The 19,440-nt window shown below is 42.2% G+C and overlaps 1 protein-coding gene and 1 pseudogene across 3 annotated transcripts in view; one reads left to right on the plus strand and one right to left on the minus strand.

Moving 5' to 3' along the window:
- Positions 1-10,100: 10,100 nt before the first annotated feature.
- The window catches only part of STK38 (serine/threonine kinase 38), a 45,448-nt gene continuing 36,108 nt past the window's right edge, over positions 10,101-19,440 (plus strand). The window contains exons 1-2 of one of the 3 annotated variants that reach the window (XM_037063303.1): positions 10,101-10,364; positions 14,946-15,081. In XM_037063303.1, the coding sequence (XP_036919198.1) occupies positions 14,951-15,081 (131 nt within the window). In that variant the 5' untranslated portion in view covers positions 10,101-10,364; positions 14,946-14,950. The remainder of the gene's footprint in view (positions 10,365-14,945; positions 15,082-19,440) is intronic. The other 2 variants (XM_037063301.1, XM_037063302.1) reach the window with 2 other exon arrangements.
- Positions 16,495-16,748, minus strand: LOC118998967 (40S ribosomal protein S27-like; annotated as a pseudogene).

Consider the following 19,440-nt stretch of genomic DNA (forward strand, 5'->3'; position numbering starts at 1 on the left):
GGGAAAATTTTATGCACGATTTGGGTCCTGGCCCTGCCTTGCTTTGCTTCCTCCATTAGTCTGAGATTTTCACCCTCAATTTCCAAAGAAACATTGACTCATCACGCACACACACAGTCATTTGGGAATAAATTAATATAAAACCGGTATTTCTTAAAAGTTCTCAATTACTTTGGCTCCATCATTAAGCATCCAGTTTAAAGAAAACGAAAATCTCTGATTTTCAGCAGGCAAAATCGTGTGAGCAAAGCCACCAATGTACTATGTGTTGTTGTATCTGTGGAAAGCTACTATTATGTTGTAGCGTTTTCTTTGTTTGAGGTGTTCAGGTTTGTACCCTAAGCATTAGGACAAAAACCGTCCAGGTTACAGACATTTTTGTCCTATGTTACAGACCCAACTAATTATATTAATGCTTCACTGAAGGATGGAGCTGCCAATCAATTCTCTTTCTCCCGGCCAGGCCTGGTTAGTGGCGGTTATCCCAGAGAATGTGCTGNTTGCTCCATAATGTTTGCGTGATTTCTTCCCTCCTAATATTTTCATTCCCAAACAGGAAGGTGGGAAAATTTTATGCACGATTTGGGTCCTGGCCCTGCCTTGCTTTGCTTCCTCCATTAGTCTGAGATTTTCACCCTCAATTTCCAAAGAAACATTGACTCATCACGCACACACACAGTCATTTGGGAATAAATTAGTATAAAACCGGTATTTCTTAAAAGTTCTCAATTACTTTGGCTCCATCATTAAGCATCCAGTTTAAAGAAAATGAAAATCTCTGATTTTCAGCAGGCAAAATCGTGTGAGCAAAGCCACCAATGTACTATGTGTTGTTGTATCAGTGGAAAGCTACTATTACGTTGTAGCGTTTTCTTTGTTTGAGGTGTTCAGGTTTGTACGCTAAGCATTAGGACAAAAACGTCCAGGTTACAGACGTTTTTGTCCTATGTTACAGACCCAACTAATTATATTAATGCTTCACTGAAGGATGGAGCTGCCAATCAATTCTCTTTCTCCCGGCCAGGCATGGTTATTGGCGGTTATCCCAGAGAATGTGCTGTCTGAGCTCGCCACTCTCTCCTGGGACTGTGAGGAAGAGATGGAGAGGGGAAGGCGGCTGGATGGGGGAGGAGGAAGTACCCACTGACTCTCCTGTCAACTTTGTCTATCCCAGCACACTTTTCTGATGGGTAGTTTTAATTCACCTGGGAGTTATTTACAGAAAGCTATGGTTGGCCATGAAATTGAGTGGGAGGAAGATTAAAGAGAAAAAAGTATGGAGAGGAGGCATTACTTAGGAGGATGAGGGATGTGATGGTTAATTTTGTTTCACCTGGGTTGGGCTATAGAGCCCCTTTTGGTCCAACACTAGTCTAGACGTTATGGTGAAGGTATATTTTAGATGTGATTAACATTTACAATCACTGGACTTTAAATAAAGCAGATTGTCCTTCATAACGTGGGTAGGCCTCATACAATCAGTTGAAAGGCCTTAAGAGCAAAGGCTGATGTTTCCCAAGGAAAAAGGAATTCTGCCTCAAGATGACAACATTGCAGTCTTGCCCGAGTTCCCAGCCTAAAAGCCTACCCTGTGGATTTCAGACTAAGGACTGCAATACCAACTCTTGCTGGAGTTTCCAGCCTGCCAGCCTGCTTTACAGATCTTGAACTTGCCAGCCCTGTCAATCATGTGAGCCAGTTCCTTAAAACTAACCGAGTTTTAATTTCTGTTCAAGACAGGCAGGCATAGGTAATCATGACTCTCTTTCTCGCACAACCACACCAAAATTACAACTAAAATATGGAACAACCATCACTTAGAACTGTCAGAAATCAAATTGAATGGAAGTCCTACAACTACAAAATTAAAGGAAACCACCTCCATCCAGACTGGTGGGAGGGGTGGAGATGCGGAACAAACAGGCTGGTCCCACATTTACCTGTGGGGGATAAAAATTGGGAGGGATGTCTTGTGAGTGAAGAGTACCACCAACATACCATACCCCCCTGCCCAGGGTTCCAGTGCTAGGAAGATAAGTCCCCACAACTTCTGGCTGCAAACACCAGTGGGGATTGACTCAGTGAAAGAAACTCTGGAGTCCCAAGCAGTTCCCTTAGAGAACCCACACATGGACTTATTCAGATCACTCCCTCTGAACTCCAGCACTGGGGCAGCAGCTTGAAAAGCACCATCGGCATACAAGGAGAAAGTGAAGTGTCTGGCATCAAGGTGAGAGCTGGGAGACAGCTTTCTCCTGTACAGAAAGGCAGGCAAAGGCCATTCTCTCTTTTCTAAAATCTCCCTCAGAACCACAGAGATGGCAGGTGGGTGCCATATCTGAGACTCCATCAACCTGGCTAATACCATTTGCCTTGCCCTGGAGATCCCCCAAGGATCTGTCCCACTCAACTAACAGGGCCACCCAAGCTATTAACAGTGGCTTTTCTATATGAATGGCTGGTCTTAGCTCATGCTTTATAATTCCTGAATTCTCTCAAGCAACAGCCAGCCTCAAGGAGCCCCCAGCTCCTTGAGGGACTGTACCACTTGCTAAGTGGCCCCAGGCCTGGCACTAGCAGCTGCCAGAATTGGATCACAGTTTGGCTTTTCCTTGGAACCTCCAAGCCCAGCACAAATAGCAGCCACCTCAGATTGCTTTATAGCTTATACAGGGTAGCCCGAGGGAGAATACAGGTAGGGGCTGACCTTGGCATGCCTCACCTGAAAAAAACCAGAGTCTGTTCATCCAGTGAATAACTACAGACGATGTCAGATCACCACCACCTTGCTCCCACACAGCTGATATACTACAGAGGGGAGAGGTTGGTGGTTAGTGGTCAGAGCCAATCCTTGCCACTGACTGGCCTGGCTAAATCCCCCCCATTAATCTGCCAACAGAAATCAAGGCTCAACCACAAGAGGAGGTGTACTCAGTCCACATGAAGGGCACACCTTGAGTACCCAGGTTGGGTAATAGGGGAGGTAGAGCCACTGGACCCTACGTGACATCTACTACATTAGACCACACTACCAAGGCACAGAGTCAATGCAACTCTACCTAATACATAGAAAAAAATACAGGGAGGCTGTCAAAATGAGGAGACAAAGAAACATGGCCTGAATAAAAGAACAGATCAAAACTCCAGAGAGAACCGAACAAAATGGACATAAGAAATCTATCACATGCAGAGTGAAAACACTGGTTATAAGAATGCTCAAGGAACTTAACAAGGATTTCAACAACATAAGAAAGATCCAGTCAGAATGGAAGGACACACTAATTGAAATAAAGAACAACTTACAGGAAAACAACAGTAGAGTGGATGAAGCCAAGAATCAAATCAATGATTTGGAACATAAGGAAGCAAAAAACAACCACACAGAACAACAAGAAGAAAAAAGAATCCGAAAAAATGAGGATAGTGTAAGCAGCCTCTGGAACAACCTTATGTGTTCCAACATTCGAATCATAGGGGTGCCAGAAGGAGAAGAGAAAGAGCAAGAAATTGGAAATCTATTTGAAAAAAATAATGAAAGAAAACATTCCTGATTTAGTGAAGGAAATAGACATGCAAGTCCAGAAAGCACAGAGAGTCCCAATTATGATGGACGCAAAGAGGCCCACTCCAAGGCACATCATAATTAAAATGACAAAGATTAAAGATAAAGAGAATCTTAAAAGCAGCCGGGGAAAAGCAGTTAGTTACTTACAGGGGTGTTCCCATAAGACTGTCAGCTGATTTCTCAAAAGAAACTTTGAAGACTAGAAGGGATTAGCAAGAAATAGTCAAAATTATGAAAAGCAGGATCCTACAGCCAAGATCACTCTACTTGACAAAGATATCATTTAGAATTGAAGGTCAGATAAAAAGCTTCCCAGACAAGAAAAAATTAAAGGAGTTCATCATCATGAAACCATTATTATATGAAATATTAAAAGGACTTATTTAAGGAAAAGAAGAAGATCAAAACTATGAACAATAAAATGACAAGGAATACATATCTATCACCAACTGAATGTAAAAAAAAAACTAAGCAAACAAAAAGAACAGAGACATAATCATGGATATGGAGAGGGTTTTGATGGTTGCCAGATGGAAGGTGAGTGAGGGACAATGGGTGAAGAGGTGAGGGCATTAAGATGTCCAAATAGGCAGTTACAGAATAGCCATAAGGATGTGAAGTACAGTACAGGAAATGGAGAAGCCAAAGAACTTAGACTCATGGCCCATGGACATGAACAGTGGTATGGGGATTGCCTGAGGGGTGGGGTGCTGGGTGGTGAGTGGCAAAGGGGAAAAATTGGGACAACTGTAGTAGCATAATCAATAAAATGTAATTAAAAATATAAATAAAACAAAAGCAATAGATAAAGAAAAAATAATTACTCTCTGGATGTAGCAAAAGTAGGTTTGCAGTTGTGAATACGTGAAACACAGTTTATTCTTGGATTATTATTTATTAGTTATTGTCTTACTTACCATATGAACAACTATAAACCTATGTTTGCCCCACCTGGTACATGTGTGGATCTCTCATTGGTTCTGTTTCTGTGGAGAACCCTGACTAATACAGAAGCCTCCAGAAGAATGACCCTAGAGAAAAAATTTCCATTCTGGTGGAAAAAATTTCCATCCTGGTGGAAAACTTACAGACAATTCAGAGATAGACACTTAAAACAAAACTACACAAGGGAAAAAATCGAAGAAATTGTTAACTCTGAGAAGAACGAAGAGTGATACGAGAAGACAGTAATTTTTCTGTCCCACTTGGCTCAGTTGTAAACACTGAATATCGGTTTAAGGAGAAGGGTGGTGGTAGAAGAAGTATGTGGAAGTTGTGGTGTGAGTTAAATCCTTGTCTTCACTGAAGACATTAAAAAAGTATCTAAAATGGAAAATAAGAAATAGCACTATTCTTTAGAAACACGGAGGTAAGTAGCAGAAGAAACAACAAATGTTAAAGGCAGCTGCTACTGTGAGGCCAATTCAGTTGAAACTGTTTATTGTTCTTATTTCTAGATAGGTTAGTCTTTTTGAAGTTCTTACATGTATTACTTTGATAACAAACACTAGTTAAAAGTTATGTGGGTCTAATATGAAAAATTTGTGCAGAAAAGTGTAAGGAAGAAAATAATAAACGTTCATAATTCTTTCACTCGGAGAAAGCAACTGGGTGCATATTAGCAGAACAGAATTATTAAATGAATTTGTTGAGATTAAATTATCAAGCTTGAAGATTTAGAATCGTGTAATTTAGATATAAGTGAGTACATAATAAGAATGCACTATTGTATGCATAATGTGGTAGGCACAGTTATGTGTGATATGATCACATACAATATGATTCTGTACATGTTCACGTGTGTATTGGAAAGTCGTCTGGATGGATACTGCCCAAAATGTTACTTGGCAGGGAGCAGGGCAGGCACTGGGATGAGTAAATGGGGAGCCTGGGATGCACTGTGTGAGGTGCTCACTTGCAGGGTCCTGCAAGTTCAGGGCGTGCACCACCTGAACTTGNTTTAGATATAAGTGAGTACATAATAAGAATGCACTATTGTATGCATAATGTGGTAGGCACAATTATGTGTGATATGATCACATACAATATGATTCTGTACATGTTCACGTGTGTATTGGAAAGTCGTCTGGATGGATACTGCCCAAAATGTTACTTGGCAGGGAGCAGGGCAGGCACTGGGATGAGTAAATGGGGAGCCTGGGATGCACTCTGTAAGGTGCTCACTCGCAGGGTCCTGCAAGTTCAGGGCGTGCACCACCTGAGCTTGAGTGCCTCCTTCAATGTTGTGCCCAACGTGCCTCATTTGACTCATCAGTGTCCGGCCCTGGTAGGGACCAAGGGTTGTTGGATCAAGGACACTTTGCCCCTTCTTATTTTACACTTAGATCAAGTTCTTTTCTACTTCAAGTGTAGTACATGAACCAGCAGCATTACCATCACCTGGGAGCTTGTTTGATGTGCAGGATCTCATTTCTGCCCAGAAGTTCTGTATTTTAACTGAATCCCAGAAAATTTGTGTGCACATCAAAGTTTGAGAAGCACTGGGCTAGCTGGCCCCTGATGTCATTGCCCCAATAGGCAGGGCGCACACTGCCTGTCGTTTAGAGGATTGTGGTTTCTACTGACAGACTGAGCTTCTGCTGGTGAAGCAATTGCAGGTCAGCCTGGTGGAGGATAAGCAGGTGACTTCCCTTGGGAGAAAGAACAACTTGGGGCAATGCTGGAAGAGAAGGGAAAAGCTAGTGGATCTGAAACTGGGGAAAAGAACAAGACAATAAAGTACTAACCTTGGCTTGAATGCCAAGGAACTCAAGTCCCATGGGGATGAAAAATAACTTAGTATACTATTAAAAAAGGTTTTCCCCAAGATGTGTTCAGAGAAATCTGTTATAAAATTGGGAGGCTTGGATTAGGTGAATTATATTGTAATTATAATAAGTGCAGAGATATTATACTATAAGGTGAGATGAGCAAGACATTCATCTCCTCTTCTTCCTTCACCCATAAAAGAGTTACAAAAAGAATCTGGCCAAGTGTGACCAGATAGGTTGGCAATATAGAAAATATAAAGGAATTGACTCTGTTCAGTGTTTCCATTAACCAGAAGTCAATTAATAAGGATCCTGCTAAATGTTAGTTCTCTATTTATATTAGCAAGTTAGACTAAAAGAGAACAGCAAAGTAATACGTACTTTATTCCTTCTCAATCCCTTTCTGTCTTGCCTGCTTTCATTACAGAGCATAGCTAAGTGAATACTGCCCTGGCTGGTGCGTCTCAGTTGGTTGGAGCATCAGTCTGAAAACTGAAAGGTTGGGGGTTGAATTCCTGGACAGGGCACCTGCCTGTGTTGAGGGTTCAGCCCACAGCCTGGGGAGCATAAGAGAGGCAATCAATCAATGTTTCTCTCTCACGTTAGTATTTCTCTCCCTCTCTTCCTCCCTTCCCTTCTCTCTAAAATCAATAAGCATGTCCTCAGGTGAGGATAAAAAAAATGAAAGCAGACACAATTCTGGTTAACTTAGAAATTCTTTGAAGCAGCCACCACTTTCTGCAGAACAGATTCAGAGTAATCTTTCCAGGACTTGGAGCAGGGTGAGGAAAGCAAGACTCACCTTGGTACAAGATCTGTGAAGGCAGCAAATAACTCAGTAATCAAGGTATTTTATTGCATGTTCTAGCTGTGTAGCGCAGCTGGTTAGTGTGTCATCCTGATATGCCAAGGTCGTGGGTTTGATCCCCAGTCAGGACACATACAAGAATCAACAAATAAATGCATAAGAACAACAACAGTTTGATGTCTCTTTCTCTCTTAAATCAATAAATTAAAAAAATCATTTTAAAAAAGATTTATTTATTTATTTATTTATTTACTTACTTATGTTTAGAGAGAGGGGAAGGAAGGGAGAAAGAGAGGGAGAGACACACCAATGTGTGTTTGCCCCTGGTGTACCCCCCACCAGGGACCCGGCCTGCAACCCAGGTGTGTGTCCTAACTGGGAATCAAACCAGCCACCTCTCAGTTCACAGGCCAGTGCCCAGTCCACTGAGCCACACCAGCCAGGCCTAGAAAATCATTTAAAATATATTTTATTGCAATATTGAAACATAATTTTAATGCAAAAAACCCATGATGACCAAATATCAACATTTAAATAAAGACAAAATCTGACGACACCAGTACTAGAGTGGAGCAAATGATGTTGAGTCCTACAAGTGGGATCAGATCAGCCTCGGTTCCAACTCACAGTCTGGGGTGGGTGTAGTGGCAGGTGGCACTTAAGTTTTGTGCCTGCTCCCTAGATGCAAAGGGATCATGGAGAGTGGATATTTGGGATTTTTAGTTTTAGTGAGAAGTGGCAAACACATGAAAGAGGTTCAGGTAGTCAAAAAGAATGACAAATATCCACTACACTTATTGGCGTCATGGTAAAATGTCATTGTTTACATCCGAGCAGAGAGAGTAGCATATTCTGGCTGAGCTATTTTGAGGAAGACTCTAGTGGTTATTAGAGTTGCGGTACAGATGAGTCAGTACAGGAATATAGAGAGGAGATAATGAAATCCCTCTTCTGAAACTGTAAAGGCTCCAAGGAGAGATAAAAGTTTGAACTGGGCTTTAGAGGGAGGGAAGGGTAAAGCAGAAGGAACGTTGCTTTTGCAGTCAGAAAATAGGGTTCACTCCTTCACCACTTGCTCACTAACTGTGAGAATTTAGGCAAATCATTGTGGTTCTCTGAGTGTTACTTTATCAGTAAAAACTCACTCTAAATTGGACACAGAAAGACAAATACTGTATGACTTCACTTATATGTGGAATGTAAAAAAAACAAAACAAATGAACAAACAAAACAAAATAGAAACAAATTCACAGAGAGAATGAACCGATGATGCTGCCAGAGTGGCAGGCTTAGGGAATGGGAAAAAAAGATGAAGGGGGTTAAGAAATACAAACTGTGCCCTGGCTGCTATGGCTCAGTGTTTGAGTGCTGGTCTGCAAATCAAGGGGTCACTGGTTCAATTCCCAGTCCAGGTACATGCTTAGGTTGTGGGCCAGGTCCCCAGTGGGGGGCACAAAAGAAGCAACCACACATTGATGTTTTGCTCCCTGTCTCCATCTCCTGTCTCCCTCCCTCTCCCTCTCTAAAAAAATAAATAAATAAAAATCGTAAAAAAAAAAGAAATACAAATTGCCAGTTATAAGTTAAGTCATGGGCACACAGCATACAGAATATAGTGAGATAGCTGTGTACGGTGACAGATGATTACTACACTTATTGTGATGATCACATCATGAGGTATATAAATGTCCATCCACTATGTCTCACACCTGAAAGTAATATTAACTCTCATTTAAAAATGAATTTTAAAAATTGAGTAAGAAACCCTAGAAATACTCATTCTATGCAACCTGCCCAAGAGCTGTGAGGATTCACTGAGATAAAAATGAGGGAGCAGTCTGTAAACTGCAAAGCTCTATGCAAACATCTCGCACTGTAATTAAGTCCTTAAGGATGGCTAGAACTTTGACAGAAGGCACTGAGGGAGAAGGGCCTCTGGGCAGAGAAAATGAAGGGAGAGGTGGTCTCTGCATGAGAGTAGGTAAGAGGAAAACGGGCTTTGAAGTTTAGTAACATGAAAGCAGTCAAGGAAGGCCTATATTTTCAAGACCGTTAAGGAAACAAAGCCTGGGACCCCAAGCCTGAAGAATAAAACCAAGAACCATGGTTTTACAGTTACCCGAGAGAGAGAGCACCATAATATCACAAAATACCCTAAAGAATCACTTGTTCCTAAGCTTCTTTCACTCTCTAGATAGCCTCTTTGAAGGCCTGCAGGGACCTTCTTTGTTTCAAGGAGGATTAGGGCACTGTATTCCTTTCTCAAAGAATGAGTGCCCCAAGGCTAGGTAAACTTGGGACCTCTTTACCCTAAGGGGTGATACCGACGTGTTTGAGAAGCTTTGAAAAGCATACTCTCCTGTGCGCACTGGGACGCCTCCCGCCGCCCCCCCCCCCCCGTAGCCTTTGTCCAAATCTGTGAGAGAAAGCCTGATCCCACAGTAAGGCACCTTCAATCATTATTTAATGAAGAGTAGGTGGGATCAAGGGCTCCAGCAGAGCTTGTGCTGTAATGCTCGAAAGTCGAGGGAGGGGCAGGGTACTACGACCACACAGAACTACAGTGGGGCGTGGACACGCGCGCATGTACGTGCGGAAATGGGCGCACGCCAAACTGGTTAAACCCGAGTAAGGGCTGAAATCTAACTAATTGTATTCGTCTATTTATTTTGGATTGTGCCAATGTCAATTTCCTGCTTTTGATAGTGTAGTCTGCGTATATAAAATGTTGAAGGAAGAGAAGCTGGGTGGCTGATGGGTATAGGGGCCCTCTTTGCACTAATTTTGCAACTTTTGGAGTCTAATTATTTCAAAACAAAACAAACGGAACCACCCCCCTGCCTTGCCCATCCTGGGACCGCCCCCCACCTTACAGGCCTCCCCTCAACCCGGACTCCGCGGTGGTGAGGCGGGGAAGGTGTGGGTGGGTGGGGCCGAGTCACGCACGCGCAGTCCGGACATCCCCGCCGCGTCTCCGGGAAGTTACGCCTGCGCCTCCGGCCCCAGGCCTCCCCGCCAGCCCCTCACCGCGGCGGGTACCAGCAGCCTTGGCCCCTCCGTGCTGCCGTCTTTTCCGGCAGTTGGGGAGCTTCCTGTTGCTCTCACCCGCAACCGTCCCTGGTCCCCTGATTCAGAGCACCTCAGCCGTCCCATCCCGTCCTGCGGCCCGGCTGGCGTCCGCGCTGTCTCCGCCCGCAGCCCAGCCTCCGTCGGGGCTCTGGTGAGTGTCTTGCTGCCGCTGTCTTCGGTCCATCCCAGGCTTTTCCCTTCTCTTCTTCTTCCGACTCGTTGAGACTCTCCCCTTCCCGCCTGCGCCCTCCTTCCAGCCCTGCCCTCTCGGTCCCTCGGCTGCTCTCCCGGTCTCCAGAGGTTCCCTGTCCGTGCTCCCCACGGTTTCCCAGAGCCAGGCTCCCACCCTGTCCTCTATTTCTTCGCGTGCAGCTGGGGCGGGGGGCCGGGCCCTCTTCTTTCCGTGCCGCCAGCTTTTGTCTGCTCGCCGCCGTCTCTCAGTCCCCTTCGGGATCTCGCTCATTACCAGTGTTCTCTTCCTTTTCTTTTTTTCCGGAGCCGAAGAACCCAAAAGCTGTAGTGTGAGGCAGAGATGTCGAAAGCCCACCTTTGGGTGTGGTACCTCTGAGCTTGTTCCCTTCCCCGTGGTTAACCTTTGGGTACTGAGCTTCAGATAATCGTAAAATCACAGGAAAATTTAGTGAGGACTCTTAAGAAGAAAGTAAAAGAGGAAAGTTGGTAAGGACTTAGAGGCAAGTCTGTGTCAGAAAGTGTGCACAAGGGCTCGTAGTGAGAGCCCGGATCTCCCAGTTGCACTTTGAATTGATTAAAAGACGCAAAGAGACGCTTTTCTTTTTTGAAAAGCACAGAGGAAGGCTAGGGTAAAGCAGACCCTGTGCTCCCTCTCCCTTTCGGGCCACCCTGGCTCTGAATTAGAATTAGCCAGGCTATAGCAACCGCGGTTTCCCTGAACATAGAACAACCGTCACAAGTTACAGGTCCCATTCGACCCCAAACAGATATCAGCTTCCCGGTAAGAGCGTGGGAACTCTATTCTCCAGCTCTCTATAGAAAACCACTCCCCGCCACACACATACACATCCTTAATTCCTAGTAATGGGCATAAACACGAGTGTTCTCCTAGTAAGCTTTTTATAAGGCCCTCACTAAGTGCACAGCTTTGCCCTTGAGCTGGGGGACGGATATTAAGAGTAGCAGTGGGAGACAGGATACTTGCTTTCCAGTGGCTTACAGTTTAGTGAGAGAAATTAGACTTAGCCCCTGTGTTGAATTGTCCAAATAAAAGATATTGGATTGTCCCGTCACAGAGAAGTAAGTGAAGACTTGGTAAGAGAAGAGGCATTTATAGAGATAACAGTACCGTTGTGAAGTCAACCAGGTATAACTCTATATTCAATAAACAATGGTTTTCATTTGATCTCCTTTTGTGTTTGCACTGCCTACCCCTGACTTTTTCTCACCTACCTGTTATTCTCTAATTCTGCAGAGTTGGAGAATGAAACAGAGAGACCAAGGGCATCCCATGGTCTGTAGGTCAGGGTGTCAAGGCTTGGATTATCAAACACAAGAGTGAAAGCCATGTCTTATACAAAGCATTTGGTTGACCCAGTGAACCTGTAAATTGGGGTAGGGTAAGCGTCATTGTGTCTTTGGATGAAAGGTCTTTAGAATTAGGCTAACCCTTTTATAAGTGGATGACGAGCAGGAGGAGGGTTTGAAGAAAGGTGGAAGAGAAGGGCAGTGTAACCTTTGCCTTACATTAGAGACTGTATGTGAAGGTCAGAAGCCATTCTGCTTGAACACTTACTGGTCCACTACATAAGCATCTTTGAGTGACCTTAATCTCCTGTTACTCTTTTTAAAAGTTTAGTAAGTCACCCTGACTGGTGTAGCTCAGTGGATTGAGCGCGGGCCTGCGAACCACACGATCGCGGTTCGATTCCCAGTCAGGGCACATGCCTGGGTTACAGGCCCCTTCCCGGTTCCCGGCAGGGGAACGCACGGGAGGCAACCATATATTGATATTTCTCTCTCTCTTTCTCCTTACCTTTCCCTCTAAGATAAATGAATAAAATCTTTTAAAAAAAAGTTTAGTAAGTCATACCATGACTTAAATGGGTCAAAACTACCCCCCCCCAACTTTTATACACTCATGGATGGAGATGTAATTTTGTTCTTTTAGCTTTGTTGACAACCGAAAAATCACTCCCTTGCTCAACTCACATTTATTAACCACTATTTATTATACATAGGCACTGTTTGTCTCAGGCTTAACTCTCTCTAGTTGTATTTTTTAAGTTGAAGTAATATCAGTTGTTCAAATGTGTAAGGGGTATCCAGAAATTTTCAGACAAGGGAGGAGTGCAGTACAAAGTGCTCACTTGCTTCAGACTTGTTTTTCAATCTGGTTTGAAAATTTCTTCACCAAACTTAGAATGCATGTGGTTTTCATTGTGGGTGGAGAGAGGGTACAGGCTGACAAATAAGGAACCACACCCAAGCCCCAAGCTTCATAAACCAAACAGTTTTTTTTTTTTAATTCTGATATCCTAAAAACGCTTAAGTTTGCTTTGGTATTAGCAGAAAGTTTCCTTGAAGAAAATAACATTTTATAATAAGGGAGAGCTGAGTTCAGTCTCTTGAATTTGTGATTACTGATCATTTTGGCACATTATGAATCAAGATGTTTGACTGTGAAGCAGAGCCTTGATTTTGAATCTCTTTGCTCTGAAAGGGTTAGTCTGTTTTTTTTCCCCCGAGTGTCATTTTAGAAAATTGTTTAATGTTGTCTTTTTTCTTAGTAATAACAAGTGTTTGCACATTCCTTACAGGCCTTAGTTTGCTATACAAAACAGAGAAGCTGCTAATGTATTAAGAGGAGAACCTTCAGAAAAACTTTCAGAAAATACTACCTTTGAAAGTGGACCTTGGCGCCTCCTGATTTTTAGTCAGCTTTATTTTGGGATGAAAAGATAGACTTAGAGGCAGGTTGTGTGGGAAGAAGACATGATGAGGATACAATATTGAACATTATTGCCAGAGCTGGAGCAAATGAAGATTGGTGAGCAATCTGGTCAAGTGTGACAATGTAGGTTGGCAAAAATTTCTGGGGGGAAATGAAATTTTTAAAAAGATTTTATTTATTCATCTTTAGAAGGGAAGGGAAGGAGAGAAGGACAGAAATATCAATGTATGGTTGCTTCTTGTGAGTCCCCTGCTGGGAACTGGCCCGCAACCCAGACATGTGCCCTGATTGGGAATCGAACCACGATCGTGTGGTTTGCAGGCCCATGCTCAATCCACTGAGCTACACCAGCCAGTGTGGAAAATGAAATTTAAATATAGGAAAAGATGTTCTATCATCTGTTTAAACTTTTTTAGCATTGGCTTTCTCACACATACAACTGGGAGGGTTTCTATGGCATCTTCTGTCATTAAAATTTCAATTCACTTTTTTCTTTGTAGTATGTTCCCATCATAGATCTTTGTTTTAGCTTGTAAACTCAAGTAGATAGCAAACATTTATCAAATAGATATATCAGAGTACATATACACCTGTAGATGAGCATTTTAGTCAGATATTTTTAAACTATAGAAATTATACCTTTAAAAGTTAGTGGTAACTTAATGGTAATAGTACATGGTTATTGAAGAAAATATAGAAAATGTGGAAAGCATAAGCAAGAATAAAATGATCTACTTTCACAGCTTAGAGTTAAACCACTAATAACATTTTGGTTCATGTGTTTTTAATAATTCTGTGCACATATAGTAAACACATAAAAATTGAGAAGGTATACATTCTGGTTTGTAACCTACTGTTTTCACTTGGATTGGAAACATTTTCCCTGACATTAAACATTTTAACATTTTAATTGTTTGCATATTATTTCATTATAGGACTTTTTCATAATTTAATCAGTTCTGTTGTTAGATATTCAAGTTATTTCTAGTTTTTCTTTGTTTACAATGCTGCATCAAACCATCTTGTCTATGAATCCTTATAGGTCTTTGAGTTCTCCAAGGTAGATTCCTGGATAGCAAAGAATTGTGTCTATATTATATATTCTTTTAAATATTTTTTTTAGCAAAGATTTATTTTTTAGAGAGAGAAGAGAGGCTGAAACAGAGGGAGAGTAACATCGATGCGGGAGGGAAACATTGAGCAGTTGCCTCTCACATGCCCTTGACTCGGGACCTGGCAGGCAGCCCAAACATGTGCCCTGACTGGGCATTGAACTGCCGACCTTTTGGTTCATAGGCCAGTGCTCAACCCACTAAGCCCCACCAGTCAGGGCTATATTATATATTTTTAATTTACACATATGATGTTGCAATCATGTTCTTTTTCTTTTACAAAATACGACAGCATTTAAAGATACATTCATGGTCACTTTTAGAGGTAGATTTGCTTCTGACTGCTCTGTGGTATTTCTTTGTATGTATCCACAGCATTTTATTTATTTCTTTACTGAATTCCCCCTAACTTCATGTAACAAAATGATGGCATAATGACCATCTCCTGTAATGCACATCCTTGTGCATATCCCCTTCAGAGCCTGAGTGACAATTTCTCTAGGCCTTTTGCCTAGGGATGGTACTTCTGGGTCATAGGACATTAATTACTTATTTTCACCAGGTGTTCTGTTATTTACTTCTTTGTCCTCCAGAAAAGTTGTCCCGATTTATAGTCCTACCAGTAGGGTAGGAGAGTGCGTAATTGGTGGGTTCTAACTCCAGGACTAAAACCACTTCTTTTCTTTGTTTCTAGTGGCCATGGCAATGACAGGGTCAACACCTTGTTCATCCATGAGTAATCACACAAAAGAAAGGGTGACAATGACCAAAGTGACACTGGAGAATTTTTATAGCAACCTTATTGCTCAACATGAAGAACGAGAAATGAGGTAAAGAATTTCATTTAAGAAAATTCTGTCATGGTTTTGGCATTTATGTGTAGTGTCATAAAGCACCTTCATAATATCTTTTCTTTGAAAGGAGACAAGAATAGCAGCAGCCATGTTGTAGCCTGTCCCATTAGAGTGGATTGACAGCGTCATTGATTTCCAAAGCCCGTGCTGTTATAACCCACAATCACTGGAAGTAGTCTGCTGAGTCTGCAGTACAAAACAGTGCGGCCAGACCCTCGGAGTTCATTAAGGCAGTGTGATCTGATGGAAAGAGCAGCCTTTCCACAGTCAGACTTGGGTTCAGAATCCCGCCTCCGCCATTTTAGAAGGTTTATGAGGCTAGAACAAGTTTCTGGTCTTTCTGTTTCTCAGTTCCCGCATATGGAAAATGAGGGGATTGTCGTGGGGGTTCGGTGTGACGCCTGTGAGTACCTATCGTGGTGCTTCACATGACATAATGGTGTAGTTAATGGTGGAGGCAGCAGCTGTTGCTATTGATGTGGTGTATACTGTTCATGTAGTAACTCAATTAAAATTTATTTCTAGCGTTTTATAATGAAAATATTCAAAGTGCAGATAAGTTGAAAGAATTGTACAGTGGATACCCATAAATATATCATGTAGATTCTACAATTATCATTTGTGGTTTTATCACGTAGCCCTGTATCCATCCATCTATTTGTTCATTACTCTATCTTAATTTTTGCTGTACTTTATGTTTCAGATATCAGCATATTTTACTTTTGAATATTTCTGCTTGTGTAACACATTAGAGTTCAATATTTTAAGGGAGTAAAATTTGCATGCAATGCAGTGCAAATTTCGGTAGCCGAATCCGGCCCTCCACCTTGTTTAATCTGGTTTGGCACCTTGTTTCTACCCAGAGGCAGCACAAGCTCTCGCTTAACTGTTAAGGAGCAGTTACATTTGTACAGTCCGAAAATTAAATTTGGCCCTTTGAAGGTAACCGTGAGGCTGATGTTGCCCCCAGTGAAAATGAGTCTGACACCCCTGTCTTAAGGATTATCAGTACCTCTTTGGCAAATGCAGGCACCTGTATATCTTAAACCCCTGTCAGGATATAAAACATTGCCATTATCCCAGAAAGTTCTTTCATTCCTGGAAATGCTCCTTCAATCCCAGGGAACCACTGTCGTGATGTTGTTTTTACTATTGATTGGTCTTGCCTATTCCATACAAATGGAATGTGTAAACCAGTTCATATGGTAACTACTCATTTGAGAAAGGCATCTTTCACTCAGCATAATGTTTTCAAGATTCATTCATGTTGCTACTGTATCAAAAGCTTATTTGTATTGCTGATATAAACCATTCTGGGGTTTTTTTGGTGAATGCATCCAAAATGTGTTTATTGGGACGGTTCTCCAGTCATTCTGATTTGGGGTGCCTTTAGTGCTGCTTTCTTCTGAAGGAGCACCCTTCTGTAAGCCTTGCTTTTCCACCTGTAGGCCGGCAGAGGACACTGGATCAGCCAACACACAAAACTACCCTTTGTGCTGGCTAAAGGCCATGGTGATTTTGTAGCACCCTGGGCATTTCACATCCATGAGTTGGGGCTGTGCACCAGGCGCTCCGTGTCTTTTCTCTTCGTCTGGAGAGGGATGAAGGAGATCCTTATCGAGAGGCATGTTGCTCTGGAGAGGTTTTCACCACCAGAAAGCCTATTCTGTTTTTTTGACTATAACTCAGTGTGTTTACACAGTCTTCTGTTGATAAACATCTGGGCTTTTTCAGTTTTTTGCTACTTTGAATTAGCTTCTATTATCAATAACATTTGTTGCAGATCTTTTTGTGAAGATTTGTTTTCAGTTCTTGGGTAAATTAGGGGTGGAACTGCTGGTTCATAAACATACATAGGCTTGTGTTTAGTTTTATAAGAAATTGCTAGACCTGCCCTCCCTGGTGTGGTTCAGTGGATTGAGTGCCAGCCTGTAAACTGAAGGGTTGCTGGTTCCATCCCCAGTCAGGGCACATGCCTGGGTTGTGGGCCAGGTCCCTGGTGGCGGGTGCATGAGAGACAACCACACATTGTTGCCTCTCTGTCTCTTTCTCCCTCTGAGAAAAAAAAAAAGATGTTTTTCTCCCTCTCTTTCTCCCTCCTTTCCTCTCTGAGTAAAAATAAATAAAATCTTAAAAAAAAAAGAAATTGTTAGACCTTTTTCCAGAATATTACCAACAATGGATGAGAGTTCTAGTCCTTTTACATTTTTGCTTTTAACTTTATTTTTATGGATGTTTAGTGGTATTTCACTATTGTTTTAATTTGCATTTCTCTGATTAATAATGTTGAGTTATTTTTAAAAATATATTTTATTGATTATATGCTATTACAGTTGTCCCATTTTCCTCCCTTTATTCCCCTCTGCCCTGTGCACACCCTCCCATCCACATTCCTCCCCTTTAGTTCATGTCCATGTGCCATACATGTAAGTTCTTTGGCTTCTGCTTTTCCCATACTATTCTTACCCTTCCCCTGTCTGTTTTCTACCTACCATTTATGTTACTTATTCTCTGTACCTTTCCCCGCCTTCTCTCCTTCCCACTGCCCTGCTGATAACCCTTCATTGTGATCTCCATTTCTGTGATTCTGTTCCTGTTTTAGTTGTGTGCTTAGTTTGTCTTTGTTTTAGGTGTGGTTGTTAATAATTGAGAGCTTGCTGTCATTGTACTGTATATATTTTTTATCTTCTTTTTCTTAGATAAGTCCCCTTAACATTTCATATATTAAGGGCTTGGTGATGATGAACTCCTTTAACTTGACCTTATCTGAGAAGCACTTTATCTGCCCTTCCATTCTAAATGATAGCTTTGCTGGATAGAGCAATCTTGGATGTAGGACCTTGCCTTTCATGATTTGGAATACTTTTTTCTTGCCTGCAAAATCTCTTTTGAGAAATCAGCTGGCAGTCTTATGGGGGAACTCCTTTGTAGGTAACTGTCTCCTTATCTCTTGCTGCTTCTAGGATTTTCTCCTTCATTTTAATCTTGGGCAGTGTAATTATGATGTGCCTTGGTGTGTTCCTCCTTGGGTCCAACTTCTTTGGGACTCTCTGAGCTTCCCGGACTTCCTGAAAGTCTATTTCTTTTGCCAGATTGGGAAAGTTCTCCTTTATTATTTGTTCATATAACTTTTCTACTTGTTGCTCTTCCTCTTCTTCTGGAACCCCTATGATTTGGATGTTGGAACATTTAAAGATGTCCTGGAGGTTTCTAAGCCTCTCCTCATTTTTAAAAATTTTTGTTTCTTCATTCTTTTCTGGTTGAATGTTTCTTTCTTCCTTCTGATCCAAATCGTTGATTTGAGTCCCAGTTTCCTTCCCATCACTGTTGGTTCCCTGTACATTTTCCTTTATTTCACTTAGCATGGCTTTAATTTTTTAACTTAATTTGTGACCATATTCAACCAATTCTGTGAGCATCCTGATTACCATTCTTTTGAACTGTGCATCTGATAAGTTGACTACCTCTTCTAGCTTAGGTGGCTTATTTGTGTTTTTTCTGGATCTTTGATTTATTCTTTTACTTGGGCCTTTTTTTTTTTTTTGTCTCCACCTGCCTGTTACATAGTAAGGGGCAGAACCTTAGGTGTTCACCAGGGCAGGGCAACCGGCTTGCTGTGTTGCCACACTGTCTGGGAGGAGTCTGAGAGGGAACTATGGCGCTTGCTCCACTCTCTGCCGGTTTTTAGTCACTTACTCTGTTTCCCACAAACAAATTGGGCCCTTCTGGTGCTGATTCCCATATGGGTGGGTTTGTGTACTTTCTAGGACCCTGTGGGTCTCTCCAAGAAACTCGCCTATGAGGCTGGGAGTTTCTCCCATGCTGCCTCAACCCCCACAGGTGTTTCCAGTCAGTGTTTTGAGGCTTTATTTCCTCACTCTGGGACCCTGGGTTGTGTTGCCTGTCTCGCTCCCCAGTTGTCCCTCCGGGTTTATCTGCATGTGAATGTGGGACTGCCCACTCCACAGTCCAGCTGCCACCTTCCGTGAGTCCTCTCTGCCTGGCTGCCTGACTCTACCCCTCCAGTTGGTCTGGATGAATGTCTCTAACTCCTTGGTTGTCGGACTTCCGTACAGTTCGATTTTTTGTCAGTTCTGGTTGTTTTTTGTTTTTAAATTTGTTGTTGTCCTTCTTTTGGTTGTGCGAGGAGGCGTAGTATTTTCCTTGTGAAAGTTGAATCAAATTTTTTGACCATAGAGTCGGAGGAATTTTCTGTTTGTCCTAGATACTGGCCCTTTGTCATACATAGTTTCTCCCAGTCTGTTGCTGTTCTGTTCATTTTCCTAACGATGTTAGATGAGCAGAGGTTTTCAACTCAGGGTTCTTTTTTTCTTC

This window comes from Sturnira hondurensis, unplaced genomic scaffold, assembly GCF_014824575.4.
Source record: "Sturnira hondurensis isolate 20B ecotype Veracruz unplaced genomic scaffold, ASM1482457v3 Scaffold0014430, whole genome shotgun sequence".
Lineage (NCBI taxonomy): Eukaryota > Metazoa > Chordata > Mammalia > Chiroptera > Phyllostomidae > Sturnira > Sturnira hondurensis.